Source organism: Giraffa tippelskirchi, chromosome 8 (assembly GCF_054371585.1).
Source record: "Giraffa tippelskirchi isolate mGirTip1 chromosome 8, T2T-mGirTip1v1.2.pri, whole genome shotgun sequence".
In the NCBI taxonomy this organism is placed as follows: domain Eukaryota; kingdom Metazoa; phylum Chordata; class Mammalia; order Artiodactyla; family Giraffidae; genus Giraffa; species Giraffa tippelskirchi.
In genome coordinates this window covers 73,342,519-73,362,063 of record NC_137282.1, presented here as the reverse complement: position 1 = coordinate 73,362,063, position 19,545 = coordinate 73,342,519, and the positions used below count along the sequence as shown (strand labels likewise).

The 19,545-nt window shown below is 51.3% G+C and overlaps 1 protein-coding gene across 4 annotated transcripts in view; it reads right to left on the bottom strand.

Annotated features, from left to right (window-relative positions):
* The window catches only part of DLGAP2 (DLG associated protein 2), a 118,320-nt gene that overhangs the window by 19,868 nt on the left and 78,907 nt on the right, over window positions 1-19,545 (bottom strand). For 2 of the 4 annotated variants that reach the window (XM_081524190.1, XM_081524191.1), the window contains exons 7-9: window positions 7,705-8,054; window positions 6,880-6,921; window positions 686-771 (exon numbers count right to left, since the gene is read on the bottom strand). In XM_081524190.1, coding sequence (XP_081380316.1) covers window positions 686-771; window positions 6,880-6,921; window positions 7,705-8,054 — 478 coding nt within the window. Of the gene's footprint in view, window positions 1-685; window positions 772-6,879; window positions 6,922-7,704; window positions 8,055-11,548; window positions 11,552-19,545 lie in introns of all 4 variants that reach the window. The other 2 variants (XM_081524193.1, XM_081524192.1) reach the window with 2 other exon arrangements.

Genomic DNA, 19,545 nt, shown 5'->3' with positions numbered 1-19,545 from the left:
CCCACATCCTGGGGAAGCCATCAGTTTGTGCTCTTGATTCCTTGGCAGTCCACATCTGTGCAGGTCGGTCTAAAACCCTCACTGTGAGTGACTCACCAGGGTTTCAACAACCAGAAGCTGCCTGGCGCTCACGATGTGATATGCCCATCAAATCTATCTTTCTGAAATTTACAAGATATGCTATTTTAAATATAAAATAGAATAATCACCCTGTCCTCGTTACAAAAACAACACTGTTGTCGTGGACTTCTCTGTGTTGGGCAGCGTGAGGGCTTCTTTTGAAGCGTCACCATCCTAAGGGTTCTTCAATCTTCTTTCACTCTCCCTCTCTCTGTGGTTGTACTCTTAACACACTAAGGTAGGAAAACCTGCGCTGGCTTTACACTCATCCGATCCGTTTTCCCCTTTGGGTGAAGGACTCTGGTGTTCAGAGCTGCCAGCCCCTCTGCTTTCACAGGTGGCAAGTTACTTTAGAAAAAGACGAGTCCCCTGCCGCTAGCAGAAACAAGGCTCAGAAGGATGCTAATTCATACCCGAATGATATGCACTGAGTTAGGGTTAGGGATATATGACCCTGTCTCCACGAGCGGCATGAAGCGCCGATGGCCAGTACTGTGCAGACACTCGCCATCACGTCTCTAACCCACAGCCCCGCTCAGAGGCCCCGGGAGTCGGGGGTGGTTACCGTTTCTCATCTTCCACCTGGATGCCCACCGAGTGGTACTCCCGCAGCCCCCGGCTCTCCGTGTCGGAGTCTGTAGCCGTCTCCACCTAGCGCAACAGAGAACATCTTATTTTAGAACCAAGACGGGCACCTGGACCAGGGACTATTTGTGCGTGTGTTCATCTGCCATAATTAATTACGCATTTGTGTAATTAATGCAGAGATGCACTTGACCCAGGAAAATGACAACGGGGGGAAATGCACCCGTGTTGGTGTAATTATGTCGCTACCATGTTTCATCAAGTTGTGCGTGACCCCTGACTCCACACTGAGCCTCCATCTTTTAAATGTATGCCAATAAAATTGCTTTGCTTAGCTTGGGCGAGAAACAGGCTGTGTTGGATTGCATTATGAGAAGACGTAAAAGCTCTTGTCACATCCTGCAGGTACAGCATGAACCAGATAGAGCTAACACAACACACGTGCCGCTGAATAGGACGGCGGTGATGATGGCGTCCACATACGTGACACACGCAAGAACTGAAGCTTTACCAGGCCCTGGGCCACCCCTCCACCCGCCTCGACACAGCGCCGTCTGCTCATAGGATGTGCCCAGGGCAGGGCGATGCCACAGCAGAACAGAAAGCGTGACTCTACACACAGTCCTGATGGGGCTGCATTTGCCGAGAAGTCTCCCCGAGCCCAGGGAAGCATTTGTGGTGCAATGTTAACTCATGAGAGAACTCTAGTAGCGTAGTTTCTAAAAACATAACCAAAGCTCCAAAAACAAACCCTCCTGCTCCCAAACTCTCAGTATGAAAAGTCTGCCCTAGAAGAGTAAATATACGATTAAACAACCGAAGACTAGTTTAGTCGAATGCTATCCCAGCTTCTATACTGTCCCTTTTCTTTTTTGCAAGAAATAGTACCTACTGGCTCAAAAGGTGTTTTGACTCCAGTCCACAAATGTCAAAACTAAACTGTCAAACACATCTTTTCTTAAAAATATTAGTGATCGTTGCAAGGGTAACGTGCAAACCATTAGACGAATAACTGTGACACCCCCTCCTGCTAGCGATGAGAGAGGAGGTGCATGGGGCAGCCGTGGCTGGCTAAGTCTTTGTTGCCAGGGCTGATGCAGTTGTGCTGCTAAGAGCTGGTGTTTGTTTTCTGCTGATCCTGCGCCAGGCACTGAGCTAAGAGCAGACAAGTGTTACCACAGCTGGTGCACATGATACCCTGGGTCCAGCCACATGGAATACTTGAGGGATCAGAGAAGGTGAGTAACTTGCCCAGGGGTGCACAGCTTGTCGGGGGCAGAGGCATGCTCAGTATCCGCTGTGGCCAGAATCAACACGGCCACGTGGAGACCCCGCAGCTCCTGGGATGGGGCGGGGGTGGGGGGCGGCCCTGTGGAGCCTGGGACAGTGGTAGCTCAGAGGTCAAGAAGCCACCTGCAAGGCAGGAGCCTCAGGAGATGTGGGTTCAGTCTCTAGGTGAGGAAGATCCTCTGGAGGATGGCATGGCCACCCACTCCAGTATTCTTGCCTGGAGAATCCCACGGACAGAGGAGCCTGGCGGGCTACAGTCCATGGGGTCGCAAAGAGTCGGTCATGGAGGAAATGTGGTTGAGTAAAATTCCTAACCTGCTGGTAATCACCACGTCTTTCTAGTTTCCAGTGGGTCATGGGTCACATAAATGTTACCTTTCTGGATCTGGGCACTGTTGTTACTATTGTTTTACACAAAAAGATTGCAATAAGTTAATACGTTAAAAACATTACCATGTCAGTGCTATATGAGCTGCCTCTGTTCTAGCTGCTGTTCCGTTCTATGACTATAAACTGATTTATTTAATTAGATATAACTAGTTTTCTGCCACTACAAATAATGCCGTTGTAGATCTATGTCTGTGCACATATATAATTTTGTGACTATATTCACAATCTCTGCGGTGGCAGGGGCAAAGGTATTCCATTTTGCCATTCTGGTAGATATTGCTGAATTTGAGAGATACACAATGTGGATGAAATTACTTCATTTGTATAGTTTCAGGGAGACATTTGTATGGAAAGAGCACTAATTTTTATCATAAAAATGTTCAGAATATTTGCCTCATTACTTCCAGTCCTAGGATTCTAGTCTAAAGAAGTTTCCTTGAATTCTAACATATTAAAAGGTGAAAGTGGGGGAAATAGGAGGACAGGATACTGGCAACATTGAGTAAATTTAGACTACTCACAACACAGACACCTGTGCGGTTATGATGGATAAAGCCACGAAGATGCTGACGACACAACACAGACTCAGGAATGTACATCAGCAGGTGGTGTGAACGATCCAATCACAAGATGTGTGTTCACACATAGAACATACACATCCGCACAGAGAAATTGACCATAAAGTGACCAAAACCAACCAAAATATCACAAAATAATTTGTCTTTTCTCTAGTGTGTACAGCTTCTCTCTTATAATTCTTTTATTTTTACAGTGAATGAGAAAAATACAGCTTTTGGAGTCAAATTCTTCCACTTGCTGGCCATGTGACACTTAGGTAAGTCTCAGATTCTATGGCTCTTTTCTTCCTAATTTCAAAAGTGAGGGATCAGCAAACACGGGGTTAGTGGGTGTGAAACTGTGTGTGAAGCCAGATCCAGGTAGGTTCTCCAAAGCAAATCTAACGCTCCCTCCCTCACCTCCACTTTTAAGATCCACAGATATAGTAATGATATATTAAGTTCAAGGAATATATAATGAATTTTATAGATACTACAGTGGTTGTCATATGAAACCATTCTAACAAAAAAAGGTCTCCGTTTTTCAGAAGGTAAAGGTGGAGGGGGATGTGGTCAAGTTGCATAAAGCCAGGACAAGCTAAATATTTATCAATTTCAGAAATCTTGGGAGAGCTTTATGAAGATGGGGAAAATCAAATTTAGGACAAAGAAAATGAATTACCATTTTGCACAGTGGGAAGGAAATCAAAGGAATTTTTTCCGAAGAGAAAATTCTGATGAGAAGTGTAAAAGGATTATAAAAGTTTTGAGAAATATATGTACATATTCATTTTTACAAGAGCCATGGTATTCTAGGGGCTTCCCTGGCTCAGCGGTAAAGAATCCTCCTGCCAAGCAGGAGACCTGGGTTTGATCCCTGGGTGGGGAAGATCCCCTGGAGAAGGAAATGGCAACCTACTCCAGTATTCTTGTCTGGAGAATCCCATGGACAGAGAAGCATGGTGGGTTACAGTCCACGGGGTCGCGAAGAGTCAGACACGACTGAGCAACTAAACAACAATAACAGCGAGGGTGTACTGGGCATGGAGAAGAAAGATGAAGTCAGCAGAACTGGTGTATGTGAGTGACCTCTTTGAAGCAAATGCTGATTGGAGGTGCCTGCTGGTGGATGGGATGGATCCTCCCTGTTGCCACGTGAGTGGTGGGCGCTGGGGTCCTAGAGCACCCGCCTCTTGTCCCTGGGCCGTGACAGAGGGGTTGACACTGAGCCATGGGCCATGAAGAGCGGGGGAAGGGTGCACAAGAGAGTGCATGTTTGTGAGTGTGCACACGTGTACATGTGAGTGCACACCTGTGGTCGTGAATTTGTGTGCATGCATATGTGTGTACATGAGAGTGCAAACATGAAAGTGTGCACATGGGCACACCTGAGTGCACATCTGTGGGCATCTCTGGGTGTGCATGCTCACGTGTATACACATACATGTACACATGAGGGTGCAAACGTGAGAGGTGTATATGTGTACATGTGAGTGCACACCTGTGGCACGTGCATGTATGTGCACGCATGTGTGTATATGGGGGTGACCATGTGAGTGCATATGCATACCCATGAGCTCACTTCTGTGGGCATGCAGGTGTGCATGCATGTGTGTACACGAGAGTACACATGTGTGAGAGTGCACGTGTATACATGTAAGCACATACCTGTGTGTGTGCGTGCTCGTGTGTGCACATGAGGATGCCCGTGTGAGAGTGTGCATGTGTGCAGCGCATGTGTGACATGTGAGTGCATGTGTGTATAGCCCAGATTTTCAGAAAGTCATGGCTGATCACCCACAGCTGGAGGGACCAGAAAGCAGGAGGCTGTTAGCAGAATGTTGGCTGAGCTCTGATCTCGGGTTTTTGCTCTAAAGAAGCTCATCTTAGAGCTTCTGCCTTCAAAGCCCACACAGCAAAGTGGGTGAGTTGCTCCCACATGGAGTCCCCACATGTTTCTCGGTGACCTACTGTGAGTCCAATAGTTAGAGGTGAACTGCCTCTCCTGCCCTGTGAGATGCTGGAAGCCCCAGCAGAAGCAGGTAGGAAGTTGGGGGGCTCGGGGGAATGTAACCTGCCCGGGACTCCTGGGTGTAGCCTCGGGGAGGATGTTTAAACCCAGTGACCACCTATGACATCACAGGGTGAGCATCACTCCCATTTTAGAGATGGGATGACTGAGGCAGACAGGATGGAAGGACCCCTGGACATCAGACCACATTACAGGATCTGGGAACATACACACACACACAACAAAACAAAGGTAGAAACCCTGAAACCACAGACAAATCACAGATAAAAACAAAATGAACACAAAGAATATCGTTCAGTGTCACTGTCACTGTGAGGAAATGAGGTAGGGCCAGATGTGGCGTCCAGGTGAGAGGGCAGGTCACCAGGAGGCCAGGGTGCAGCCTGACCCTCAGAGCCTGGGGCAGGACGTTGTGGGCTCAGCCAAGGACCCCACACATCAGCCCCTGTCCCGGGCCTGGGCTCCAGGGAAGGTGCAGGCAGGAGGGGCCCCTGCTCGGCGGGAAGAATGCTGTTTGTAAAATGAAAGGTGTCCCGGACGCTGTGTCCTGGGAGGTTGGGCAGCGGCCCAGCGGGAACTGTGCCTCCAGTGCCAGATGGACGCCGGGACGCCCGCCACCCTCCCTGCAGGCTGAGGACAGGGTCAGCTGTCCTCCACGTGGGGTCGTGGGTGAACCAGAGCAGGCTCGTGGGGGGCAATGCATGCCCCTCAAGTCATCCCCCTCTGTGCGCTGGGGTCCCCTCCTCCCATCGCTGGCCCCCAGCCTCGGGTTCCCCGTTCCGGACTGGATGTGGCCCCCGTGGGCAGGTGGGGCTCCCGTGAGGACGGGGGGAGCCCAGGGGCGCTGGGCGCGGACTCGGTGCATCCACGCGGGTCCCCGTGCCAGCCCCCGGCTGTGCCCTCAGCCCCGCTCTGCCCTGAGCCCTGAGCCCTCGACGCCCTCCAGCACTTCCCTGGAGCCCTCCAGGCGTGTGCTGCGGTCCTTCCATCAGCTCGACCTCCCCCTGCTCCCGGCTGGTGCCCCCGCCTCTGTCGCTCGAGTCTCTCGGGTAACGTTTTCTTTGGCTTCCAGCTCACCCCACTGGGCCACCCGAGCTGACATGCTCAATCGTCCTATGACTGCACTCACATGCGCACCCACACTCGCCCACGCTTGCCCACCGACACTGACCGAGAGCTTGCTATGTGCCAGGCGCTGTGCTAGGCGCTGGGTACCAAGAGGGGCAGGTGTGCCCACCCACGAGGGTCCGCAGGGGCTTGGGGGAGGGCGGCCGCGGGACCACGTGGGGGGCCCTCTGGGGCGAAGCTCCGCAGCTGGAAGCAGAATGGGGTGCGGGGTCGGCAGGGTGTCAGCGGCTCCTAGGGGTGACGTGGAGGTGAAGGGGGGGATAAGGCAGGTCTCTGGGCTTCTGGGACAATCTGAAAGCATCTGATTGTCTGGGATGTTCCCACTGTTTTCAGACAAGTGGGAACCTGACCCTCCAGCCCTGTTTGTGGCTCAGCAGGCAGCCCAGAGGAAGCCTGTGGAAGGTGGCAGGTGGGAAAACCAGGGTCACAGGCGCCCAGGGAGGTGACCTTCTTAGCCTGGGGGCCTCGCAGGTCTCCTCGGCAGATGCGACTGTAAAGGCCGAGACCCTGAGTGCAGCAGGCACCTGGGCCAGCACCTCGGCCCAGCTGGCTGTGGCTGCGGGGGTCACTGGCGGTCAGAGCCCCAGCTGTGTCCTCAGGAGGGGGCTGACTGCATCTCCGGGGATGCAAGGGTCCCCGCGACAACGGGAGCACCTAGCAGAGAGCCTGGCATATAGATGAGGACAGAGAGGCGACGAGAGCAGAGGATGAATAACCCGCAAAGGGAGGAAATCAAATTCATGCGTACTTGGCTTGGGGGCGTGTTTTGGTACTTACATCTGACCTTGGGTATGGCTGATGCTCTGGGAATTCAGAATCCTAAACAAAACAATGAAGCCACAGTGTGGAGACTGGGTTCAGGGGACCCGACAAGCGGGCAGCTTGCCAGCCTGCCGCCCCCGGCCCCACGATGCCCGAGACGGGGCTCCCCCTCACGCCTGCCAATGGGTGGGCCCTCCTCCCTGGCGCAAGGGAGGCCTAGGGTTTTTAAAGTGCCCCACAGGACTCGAGCTGATGGAGGTGTCTGGGCTTCCTGAGGACCTGCCTGGCTGCCGACCCTGCCTGGGCCGGGGGTCACCAGACACGCGGTCCCCGAAAGGCCGGCCCTGGGCCCCACTTCTGAGCGGGAGCTGGGTGGTGCTGTGTCCCTCCCCTCCTGGAACTCGAGTGGACTTGGTGGTGGGTGTCGGTGCAGGGGTGGCTGTTTTGGCTCTCTGTGATCAGAACACAATGAGAAGAATAATCCACAGGCACCCAGGGGTTGGTGTGGGGACTTTTGGGGCCCCTGAGCAGATGTGCCCCTGTTTTCTGCAAAGAGCCTCCCGGTCCTTCACCTTTGGTCCCAAAGCCTGTAAGCCTAAAAAGCTTTAGAAAGATCGGGTTTCAACCCCAAACCCACCTTCTTATGCATCAGCGTAACCTATGCCCACACTCTCCATGCTGCCGGCTGCCCCTAGAAATGCCTGGGGGGTCCTCTGCCTGCTGCACCTGCCACTGGCTTCCCCCAAAAGCTGGGGCTCAGAGACTCTGGGTGCCTGCAGGGTCCCCACAAGGACCGGGTCCATGTCACTGGGGAGAGGGCGCGTGCACGCGGGTAGGTACCTGGACCCCAATGGAGGAGCGCTGGCTCTTGAGGAACTCCTCAGCCTTGGATGCCAAGATGGCCTTGTCGCCGGTCCGTGTGGTGCCTCCCTGGCCCTCGGTGGCGTGGCGCTGGGCCGCGGCCGTCTCCAGGGCCAGGCTCATGGCCTTGTTGCTGTCCAGACTGTCCGTGGAGTTGTAGAGGCCGCGGCCGTCCGGGGGCCAGGCGGCCATCCTCTGGGCGCGGCTGTCCTGGTAGGCGTCCTGCGTGGATTCAGTGCTGCTCTGTGCCGTCACCGAGATCAGGGGCTTGGAGGTGGTACGGGGGGGGACGGGGGGCGGCGTCTTCTTGTAACTGGCGTAGGAGATGCCTGCAGGGGAGACACAGCCGGTCAGCGGGGCGCCCCACCGAGCCTGCTCTCCCACCCGGCACCTGCCAGCCATCAGGTACAGCTCCCCTGGTGTCCAGCCTAAGAGAAGGTGTAGAGTGTGGGGGAAGCTTTACGCTCAGAGACAGGCTACGTGGACGTGTGTTTAATAGTGAAAAACTATGAAAACACCCTCAAATCAGGCAGAATAGGTGACTTCTGACTCAGCAGGACAGAGGGAAGCCCACTGTCCTCACGCTGGTCAGGCACTGGGAGAGCGGCTCGTTCTATACTCGGAGCTAGAACCGCAGGGCCTGCGCAGTTCTCTCCAGACTAAGATGGACTCCGTTTGCACAGAAAACCTGGGAACGAAGAGAGATTGGAAGCACACTCTAACCACGACCATCATCAGCGACGGTGTGGCGGAAGGCTCTCTGCGCGCTCCGCAAATGCTTCTGGTGAACAGATATTATTTTCATCATGGAGAAGACATGCAGTGACGGCAGGCTGTCTGCTCCCCGTGGGGCCAGCTGAGAAGGGAGCCGGGTCTCCACGTCCGCCCAGTTCACCTCTGTGCCCTGTGCCCACATCGCAGCTCCACACAGGCCACGGGCTGGAAATCCACTGAAGGGAAGAAGCGCAGCTGGAACTGAAACAGTCCTGAACGCCCCTTAGAAGGCGTCCAAACTCACCAGCCGTACGTGCTGGGCCCTGGGTGGTCCCGATTCTCACAGCAGGAAAACCTCACAGCTGCCCTGATGGGAGTGGACTTCCCACCGAGGTCGGCTGTGCTGCTTTCCCTGGAAGGAAGAACTGGCTGGAACCCCCGGAGTGGGGGGGAGCCTCATCATCAGCAGACTCGGCACCCACACTGGTGGCAGGTGAGCTCGGGGACTAGACAGGCCCGTGGGCGGCCTGGGGAGCAGCCCCCTTCCGGGGGGCAGACAGGGCGGCTCTGCTCTAAGGGCCTGCGGCCCCGCAGAGACGCGCCAATTCCTCTCCCGTCTGCGGGGACTCCAACCAGCACTCCCAGACCGCAGCTGCCCCACCAGTGACATTTAAATCTGTGTGAGTGGATTCTCCCAAGAAATAAAGCATCAAGTGTCACCCAGATGGACATCAACAAATCAAACAGAGGGAGTTTATCATGTCAGGAGGATCTTAGTTTAAAGGCATAAAAACTGCACATGAAAATTCATAAAATGCACACATTTTCAAAAGGGTGAATGGGAAAGAGGCACGTATGGGTAGAAAACAGAGGTAGGAAGAAGGCTATTAGAAAAATGGACTCTGAACATTGTCTACAACAGAGAAATCTCTAAAATAAGTCTTTTTAAAGACTTGCCCCTAATGCTCATCAGCCCCAAAAGGAAAATTGTTGAAAACCGACTTTACTCCAGGTTTTTATTCTGGGAGAGTCTGATGTCTGAGAAAGCGTTCCCAAGCTCCGAGCTCCAGCACTGACAGCCAGCTGACGCTGAAGCGAGTTGCTGCCCAGAGGCTGTGTGACCAGCAGCAGGAGGGCCCTCTCCCCTGAGGGCTGGGGCGGCACCTCCCGTCCCCTCTGGACCCCCGGCCACACCACATGGCAGCGCCCTTCTGCCTGAAGCTGCTTCTTAAAGGCACCTTCACTCTCCTCACCAGGCCTGTCCACCGTGGTGCTCAAGTGGCTAAAATCTTTCCGTTTAAGAAGACCTCTGTCCATCTGGTCAGAGTCAACTGTGATGCGTCCCCCTCCAGCCCTGTGGTAACTCTTGCCCAGGCCGCATGGTCAGTCCTGTCCCCTGGAGCTCACAAAGCTTCAGGGACCCCTAGACAGTTCACCACAGCCCCTCAACCCCCCTCACACACCTACAGTCATGCCTCTGCAAGCCCCCTTGGAGAAAACCCAGGACTTAGTGAGCTTGCTGAAACCCCAGCATCATCCCCATGGGGCCAAGGTCACTGAGGACACAAGGTCCTAGCAGTGAGGCTGGGCCCCTCTGTCCATGGGATTCTCCAGGCAGGAATACCGGAGTGGGTTGCCGTGCCCTCCTCCAGGGGATCTTCTCAACCTGCTTGGCAGGTGGGTTCTTTACCACTGAGCCATCTGGGAAGCCCCTCCCTGGGCTAGTGACTGCAGAACAGGGGTTGTTCCAGAAGAAGGAAAATGCAAAAAGCACAGCAAACCCACCTTCTTCAGGAAGGCTGTTTCTGGCCACAGAGAAAAAAACTATGAATGTATCTGGGCTTCTTAGTAAGATAAGAGAGCAGCTCAGGCTTCACTGCGATTGCTGGTGGGTGGAGAAGAGACCCTGGGATCTGGAGTGATCGAGGGTCTGGGTACCATGAGCTGAGGCTGAAAATCGTCAGGAAGCTTTGGGGAGAGTTAGGCCCTGAGCCACAGGAGGGGTTGCGAATGCCCTGCTGGCCCTGGGGGCAGGAGTGCCAGGTCCTTTCAGACGGGTCCTGGCTCCCTGACTCAGCAGCAGGAAGGGGGGCTGGGGTATCGGGAACCAGAGGCGTCCTGTGTCTCAGGGATCAGCTGAGCAGAGAAGGTGCAGGGGACAGCGGGCAGGGGACAGCCGGCAGGGGACAGCGGGCAGGGGACAGCCGGCAGGGGACAGCGGGCAGGGGACAGCGGGCAGGGGACAGCATGCAGGGGTGGGGTCTCGCCCTGTTCTGCCCCCAGGCTGCTGCTTACCCAGGGAAGGCTCGCTGGCTATACCCTCTCAGGGACCTTGGGGGCCCCAGACAAGCCCCTGCCCCCCTATCCCCGTCTGGGGAATCTCAGACCCTCCGCAGCATCAGCCAGCGGCGCTCAGCCCAGAGAACTTGCGCCCCTCTCTCCCAGGGGACCTTGGCGATGTCTGGGGACCCTCCTGGTGGTTATGATGGGGAAGGGGAGAGGCTGGGGTGCTGCTGGACGTTGTCCGGGCTCAGGAAGGCCTCACCACGCAGATGACCAGCTCAGAAATAAAGCCAAGTGAGGCCACCACCTCGTGTCTCGGGCGGGGCCCACCTGCTCCCCTGTGACGTGAAGGACACGGGTGGCCGGGTCTTTCGCTAGCGGCTTGTACTTCCCTGCGTGGGGTCAGGCTGAGGCCCGCCTTCCTGTCCAAGGTGTCCTCACCTCCCCCCGCACCTCTCCCACACCACGCTTTGCTTCTCAGTGAGCTTTTCTCCGCCGCGTCGCTATGACAAGGGAATCAAGCACAGCATCTACATGTGAATTGACGGGGAAGAGTAGGGAGAAAGCTTACTGGCAGCTTTTCACACGAAACACTGGGAGCTGGTGGTGTCTTCCTGGGAAGGCAGGAAGCACAGCTCATTGGTAGAAGTGACTTTAGTCACTTAGTGAGGGTCTTTATCCTGCGACACTGCGTCTCCAGACCCTGCTGAGAGCAGGCGGTCCCTTCCACCCTGGCTCTGCGCCGGGGCTGTGGCTGAGCACCCCCGGACCTCACCCTACAGTGGGGGAGAGAGCGGTCCCAGCCGCTTCTCTTAAGCAGAAACACTGGCTCTGAAGAAACGCCGCCCGCCTCCCAGCACCTGGGGTGACAGCGCAGGTGACCGGGAGACCCAGGAGCACAGATTACGGAGCGATGCCTCGCTATCGCGGTGGTGTCCATGTTCACAGGTGGAGACAGCACGGAGCAGCAGCAAAAATGCAGGCATGTGGGCTTTCTGGTGGCGCCCGCCTCCCCAGGAGTGAGGACACGTGCACGAGGACTGCCACGCTGTCTCACGACAAACACGACGAGACGCCCCCCCCGGAAGCCGGGCCGAGGCCCTCTGCGCGGCAGAGCCCACATCCAGCACAGCTCGCCCCCGTGCCCCGCTCAGCCGCAAGGGACTCCCTTCACCCTGCCAAAAAGGATGAATCCGACTAAATGTACCCAGTGCAACTCAGACCAAAAGTTTGACAAAGCCGCCAAACTGCCTTCCTGTCTGGGTGTCTTATTTGCAGTGTTGTAATTTATCTCCATTGTCACAGGAAGATCCACTATCACATCTTCTCAACTTAGAATGCATTTGCCACAGGGTGATAATGTGAATTTATACACTGATTTCTTTGTAAAAACGTAGTGGGACCACACACTTTTCTAACAAGTTAATTGAAAGGGGGCTCCTTGGCAGGACTGGTGCTGAAGCTGAAGCTCCAATACTTTGGCCCCATGATGTGAAGAGCCGACTCATTAGAAAAGACCCTGATGATGGGAAAGATTGAGGGTAGGAGGAGAAGGGGATGGCAGAGGATGAGATGGTTGGATGGCATCACCAACTCAATGGACGTGAGTTTGAGTAAGCTCCGGGAGATAGTGAAGGACAGGGAAGCCTGGAGTGCTGCGGTCCATGGAGTCACAAAGAATCAGACTGAACAACAACAAGTCTGTCTCCAGCGTAGCAGAGAACAGTCTATACTCAAGCTGGGACGAGCAGCATGGTGACGAAAGGAAGCGTTCATGCTGCTTCCACAATGTATCAGGGTGGCCCCCGAGGCTGCTCTGAGGGCCAGAGTGGATGTGATGTCCTCCCAGAATGTGGGGCTCCCCTGAGGACATCTGCGGTGGCATTTAGCCACCAGGGGCCAAGGAGAGTCCTGGCTGAGCCCGTGAGGATTCCTGCCTGTGGGTCCACCACCACCTTCCTGGCCGAGGGAGGTATGGCTTCGCTGGGGCAGTTTGCAGCCCCTGAAAATACCTGTCACCTGCCCCTTGATCCCCTTGTAACGGCCCCAGTGAGAATCTAACACACACACTTCATGGAAATAAACAACTGCTACCTAATGTTTTGTGAATAACTTAACACAAGTTAAAGAAACACATGGAAAAAGACACATAAAAGTTCCAGACACGCACACACCAGATCCATGCCCACACGTTAGTGCAGAAGCCAAATGGGATTTGCAGTTTACACTGTGAGACAGGCATTTAAGACAGGTTCTCAATGGCCCTGCGCCTCCCCGTTGGGCCCGTGTGCACACGGCTTGCCCTCCTGTGACCTTGGACAGGGCCGTTCACTGCAGACACTGCACCACTTTTACACGCTTGGTCAACTGAATGCTTTTGAATTTGATAACTTAAAAACTAACTGTCAGTTGTCAGTTTGGGGCAAATAAAGCTTAATGTGCATAAAACATTTTAGATAAATAAAATAACATTGAGACAGAGTTTTTAAAAAATATGGGTATATCACTATATTCATTCATGAGTCCACTCTCCTGACAAATACATGTTGGTATTTACAACTTGTAGAGCGGAATTCTGTATTCTTTTTTTTTTTTTTGAATTGTTTATTCTTAAATGAGTTCTTAGAATTAGAATTAGAAGCTGGGAAATACAGTAAAGAAAGAATTAAAGGGAACTCCCTGGCGATCCAGTGGTTAGGACTCCATACTTTCCCTGCCGAGGGCAAGGGTTCAATCCCTGGTCGGGGTTTAAAATTGGGCAAGCTGCGAGGTGCAGCCAAACATTAAAAAAAAAAAGAGAAGACCATGAAGAAGAAAGAATTAAAAATGCGCATTTGACCATGTTAATTTGCTGCCACTGATTAAAATAAATAATTATAGATATCCTTTTACACATTCAAGAAAAATATTCAATTATTCAGTTGAACAGTTTGGGTAATAATGACTGAGCTAATTATTAGGTACAGGCTGTATTATCTATCATTTTCTACATGTAGGTCAGACAAACATCATATACGAATGAAAATTTTAATTTTAACTTAGCAATGTAATTCTACTGAAGTATGTACGGCTTCAAAGAGCAGATGAATCAACAGATTTCTAAACAATCTCAAAATTTATTTAAATAAAAGTGGTCAAATACAAATTTCGAAGTAGAAAATGAAATGGTAACTTTCTTTAGGTATCCTGAGGGCCTGACTACTCTCTCTGTCGTTTCTTTGGCTGTGGGGGCAGCATGTGGGATCCAGCTCCCCAATGAGGGAGCAAACACGCGTTCCCTGAACTGGAACGGCAGAGTGTTAGCCGCTGGACCGCCAGGTAAGTCCTAGCTCCCTTTCTCTCTCTCTTTTTTTAAACTGGGTCCAGGCAGGAACATCCTTTTGGTTTTAAAACCTGACGTTGGTTTTTTTTTTTCACCAAGTGCCTAACACTATGAAAGTCCCTGGAGGTCTTCAGGCTGTTTTGTGGTTCTAGGCGGAGATTAAATGCACTTTGCTTTACTGCATTTCCTGAGTTGGTCTGGATCCTGCCTGTGTCTCAGGGATCAGATGTGTTGGTGAGACTCACCCTGAAAACAGTGGCGGTGAGAGGAAGCAGCATGGGGAGGAGCCTTCTCCGTTGAGCCTCTCGAGGCCCATCCAAGGCTCCAGGCACAACGGAAGGCTCATTACACTACTAGAGATGGAAGGAGCCATGGTGGGGAGATCTCTATGCAAATGGCATTAAACTAAAAGTGTTGATGCTTAAAGGAAACTTTGTTAGTTCTCTGTTAGAGCCGAGTGATGAGGCACATGAAAATCAGGCTTTCCCAGGCACGCGCGGGCTTGAGTTCATCTCATTTGGATTCTTTCTGAAGAAATGACTCAAAGCCCTGGGTCAGAAGGACGCTGAGCTGCGCAGGTGGGAGGAGGCTGCAGCCATGGACCTGCTGGTTGAGTTACAGGAGGGCGGACTTCTCCACCTGGACGATGATGTGCCTAAAACTTCATGGATTTATTCTGATTCTGTGAGAAGGGCCATGTTCCAGATGGCTTTGTCTAATAGCTCATCCAGGAGTCAAGTTTAAACAACCTGAACTTCTAAAGGCTTCCCAGGTGGCTCAGTGGTAAAGAATCCACCTACAGTGCAGGAGACGTGGGTTTGATCCCTGGGTTGGGAAGATCCCCTGGAGAAGGACATGGCAACCCACTCCAGTATTCTTGCCTGGAGAATTCCAGAGCCTGGCGGGCTACAGTTTAAGGGGTTACAAAGAGTCAGATATGACTCAGCGACTAAATGACAACAACAAACTTCTAAAATATCTAAACACCTAAACTACAATTAAGCATCAGTTCTTCCACATTTGAGCTCACTTGAGCTCCTCAAGTCACGAGCAGCCAACGGGGATGGTGAGTGACGGCGGCTGCAGGCCATCAGCTTCCAGGACCGTGCTGGTCTTGAGCGTTTCCTCCAGGCCAAGTTCAATCAGTACAAGCCCACCTCTCTGTTCAACGGATGACACAAAGCAGAGGAACTCCACCGTAAAGACTTTCCTGTAGGTCTTCAAAGTGTTGGGTTAGCAAATCTACTGAAGGGGGATTTGGATAAACACATTCTATTTGAGGTAAACTAACTTGAATGGGATGAAATCAACTACTGCACAGTCTATGCTTCCGTATGACCTTAAGTCATCTCAAATGCGAACACATCATTACTTCAATGGGTGCCTTATTATCCCTCCACACCTGGAATTCTGGACAGTGTTTTTGATTTTGGTCCTTACAAGCCATTTGCAAGCCAAAAAAGGAAATTTAAAAATTAGCATTCTATCGTATAAAGCACAAATACGTAATCAAGATAAAATATACTTCGAAAGGCAGGCATCACCATTCTATTTGAACGTAACAGTCACACTTCTATTCATTTCACTCTCTTAATTAGAACTTCAAAGATAACAGCATAAAAGGAATTACAGTAATCAAGCCCATGAATGTCTAAATGAGAGTCTGGATATTGGAGAACCCAAACCAAAGGCAAAGATTCAACATAAAAGATTAAAGCTACTTTGACACTTTAATTAATGTCGGTCTCAAAACGTAAGTGTAAGTCACACAGGATGCAGAAGTCTTGTCCCCTGGCATGAGCACAGCGGTTTCCCTGAAGTTACAGAAACTCATGTGGGCCACACAAGTTCTGATGGGCCACCAGCAAACACATGTGTTAATTAGCAAGAAATTATAGTCTAGCCACCATCCAACATCTTGCAGATAGTAAAATGAAGTGATGACAGCTGTTTCGTGGTTTGAGACACTTCCTGTTTTCATTGAAAATATTTAAAACCCACTTTGCTCAAGAAGAACTTGGATTTTCCAAGGAAAAGCTAAGAATGAGGCAACTTTTAAAGGTGTGGAGAATCAGATTAGTTTCTAAGTACAGAATTCTAAGTGTTCAAGGGGCCAGGCTGGAAACAAAATGACAAAACAACAGAATTGATTTATAGTCGAGTCCTGAGGTTGTGGGGACAGACAGGACAGAATGTTGAAAACATATGGGGTGCAGAGGGTGGTTCCCCCAGTCAGGTGTCCAGTGGGAAGCAGCTGTGTCCCGAGTCTTTGAGAACAGGAGGCGTCAACCTGGCTGAAAACGCTGAATCACGGAAAACAATGATTTTTTTCAGTGGAAAAGCTGGCAGGCCCGCTCCAGGGACACAGCGGGGGGACTCGGGTCCGTCTGTTTCTGGAGAATTTGCAGACGGAGTAGCGGATGGCACTGTCTTCTGTCCTCACAGCCGACACGTGGGCTGCACTGCGTTTCACCTGGGACGTGGAATCAGGAATGAAGTCTGCACTTGAGTTGTGCCAGAACAGTATTTTTACCACCATGATGTGTGGGGGAGTAATTCTGGGGTGGTGCTTTGTTTCATGATGAAATCACTGACTTCACGTCGGCTTGTGGCAAACAAGGCAGGTGTGGCTGTGGACACCCGTGAGTTCAAGTATCGGAGTCACTACTGTCTCTTGACTCAAGGAAAAGGGAAAAATCTTCCAATGAAAAATTAATAAAGTGATAACGTTGATACTAATTGCAAGGGTAAAAATAAGACGTAACTTGAGCTATTTACACCTACTGATGCTCAGCATCTAATGAAGACATCATAAATTTTGCCTTTTGTTGTTCTGCCGCTCAGTCGTGTTCAACTCTTTGCGACCCCTTGGACTGTAGCCTCCTAGGCTCCTCTGTCCGTGGGATTCTCCAGGCAAGAATGCTGGAGTGGGTTGCCATGCCCTCCTCCAGGGGATCTTTCTGACCCAGGGATGGAACCCAAGTCTCCTGCATTGCAGGCAGACTCTTTACCACCGAGCCACCAGGGACTTCTCTCATAAAGTTCTGTAAGAAAGGTGGGAGATATGGACAGGGTGACCATTTTCTGTCTTTTTGGAGACTGCTGGTGACGTGCCGGCCTGCCGGCTGCCTCCCTTTCCTGGGCTCCATCTCCCACGGTATTCTTTATGAAACAGAAAACCTGACGTGACACCCGGAGCTGGAAACCAGATGACACAGTCTGTCACGAAGCACAGTGAGGTTCTAGATGAGCGCTCCCAGAGGACCAGGCTGCTGATCCACGCCGCTGTCAGCGTTCACTGAACATTTGTATTCTCCGGCTCTAAGTCCAGACCATCAACCACAGAGCAAACCCACCTGTTCTGGGAACAGTGCTCCCACCTGAGTGCAGTTCAGAGAGAGAACGTCCTTCACTGATTAATCCATTTGTTCACTGTTTTCATTAAAAACTCAGCAAGTATTTCTATAATGCTTAGCACATCCCAGGCCCTGGGGACCCAGCAGTGAGGAAATCCCTGCTTGCCTGCTTGAGACGCGGAGCCAAATGCATCCTTACAACACAGAGTGCTCCCGGCGACGGGCTCCAAGCACAACCTCACAATAGCTTTGTGAAAAGCACCACGGTATGTATAAAACCCAGTCAACTTTTCTGCCTGAACCTGGGGTCTAGTTTAATATTCAGTTACTACCAGGTTCATGGTTATTCTTTTGAAAGAGAGAGCGAAAGAAACACAAACATCTCCCAAGGTCACACCTGCATGGTAATAATGTATGACTGGAAAAAAAGCCAACTTAATTTTGAAGGGAAAAGAGAAAGAATCATTCAAATGGGGCTTTAGGAAAGGAACTCCCTGATCTCGGGCCACAGGCAGGGCTTGGGGTGCCAGGCTGGGGCTCCCTGAGCTGAAGTCTGGCGCGGTGTCCAGATGTGGATGGGTGTGGGCGGGGCTTGCATCTAACAGATGCAGACATAGACTCTGAGCATCCTTTGAAAAGCACACGGCATCTGCCTTGTAAAGAGCCCCCAATGCGAAAGGAACTCATTTCTTTTTGGCATCATTCTCCAGATAACACAGGCCTTTTAGAAACTTCCCTGGCAGAGACAACTCAGCCCCAGTCTGCAGGAAAGGGTGAGTGGGCGGGAGGAGACTCCTCTGTCCTACAGCTAAGATCTAGGATCTCAGTTCCTGCTGTAAATATTCGGAAGAGGAGAGAACTCTGACCATTTCATGAATCACAGACCATTTTGTAATAACTCAATGTTAATTAGCAGAAGAGACTAAATGTTAACTACCAAGTATCAGCTGAGAACATGTGATCACCGTGATTACCTATTTGCAGATATGCCCAGAGCTTCTAAACATAGTTCAATTTCGTTTCCTTTCCTTTCATGAAGTATCTCTCTAGTATTTTATAGCCATTAGGCACAAAATAAATATTTGTGGACTGGATTCCGTTGATCATGTGACTGATCAAAATGGTAGTGAAGGAATGGCCTGCTAGAAACCAATAAACACCAACTTCCTATTAGAGAGAGATCAAAGCACACACAGACACTTTAATGAACTGGATACGTGGCCTCGCCCCACATTCGCCACACAGGCATTCAGAGGACCTGTACCTGCCATCCCAGAAACGGCCACGTTCCTCAGCTGGTGAAACTTTCCTTCTTACTTCCTACTCACACTCATGGTGACGTCAGACCCAGTCATCTCATCCTTCCTTCTCTCTTTCCTCCTTGGCTTCCAAAAAGTAATAAGTGAACGTGCATCTGTCTGGGCTCAGTCTCTGTCGTGTCCGACTCTTTACGACTCCCAGGAGTGTAGCCCGCCAGGCTCCTCTGTCCATGGGATTCTCCAGGTAAGAATCCTTGAGTGGGCTGCCGTTTCCTTCTCCAGGGCATCTTTCCGACTCAGGGATCAAACCAAAGTCCCAGTGGATTTATCGTAAAGAACATTTATAAATGGGTAAACAGAGGTATAAATGTTCTTTATGATAAATCCACTCGGACTTTCAAAGCTCCCCCATCATTTGTGTTTAAAAAACACAGCATGGGATTTCCCCGATGGTCCAGTGGCTAAGACTCTGAGCTCCCAATGCAGGAGGCCTGGGTTTGATCCCTGGTCAGGGAATTAGATCCCATATGTCGCATCTAAGACCTGATGCAGCCAAATAAATAAATATTAAAAAAAATAAAAATAAAAAATAAAAAACACAGCATGGCTCTGTGTCTTAATGACTATGTTAGCATGAAATAAATTCAATGTAATTAAGCGTTTTATTAGGAAATGCTCTACACGTATGAATATATGTCCCCTCGAGTCTATGGTTTCCTGACTATGGTTCACTGCCTCCTAGCCATCATTTGAAAGGATCAGTGAAAATACAAGCTTCACAACCCAAGTCTGAAACCATAAACCAAGCTCACTATACACATGTGTAGCACTCTACTTCTTTCGGCATCTGAAAATGGGTTGAAAGAGTAATCTCAACCTCATTCAA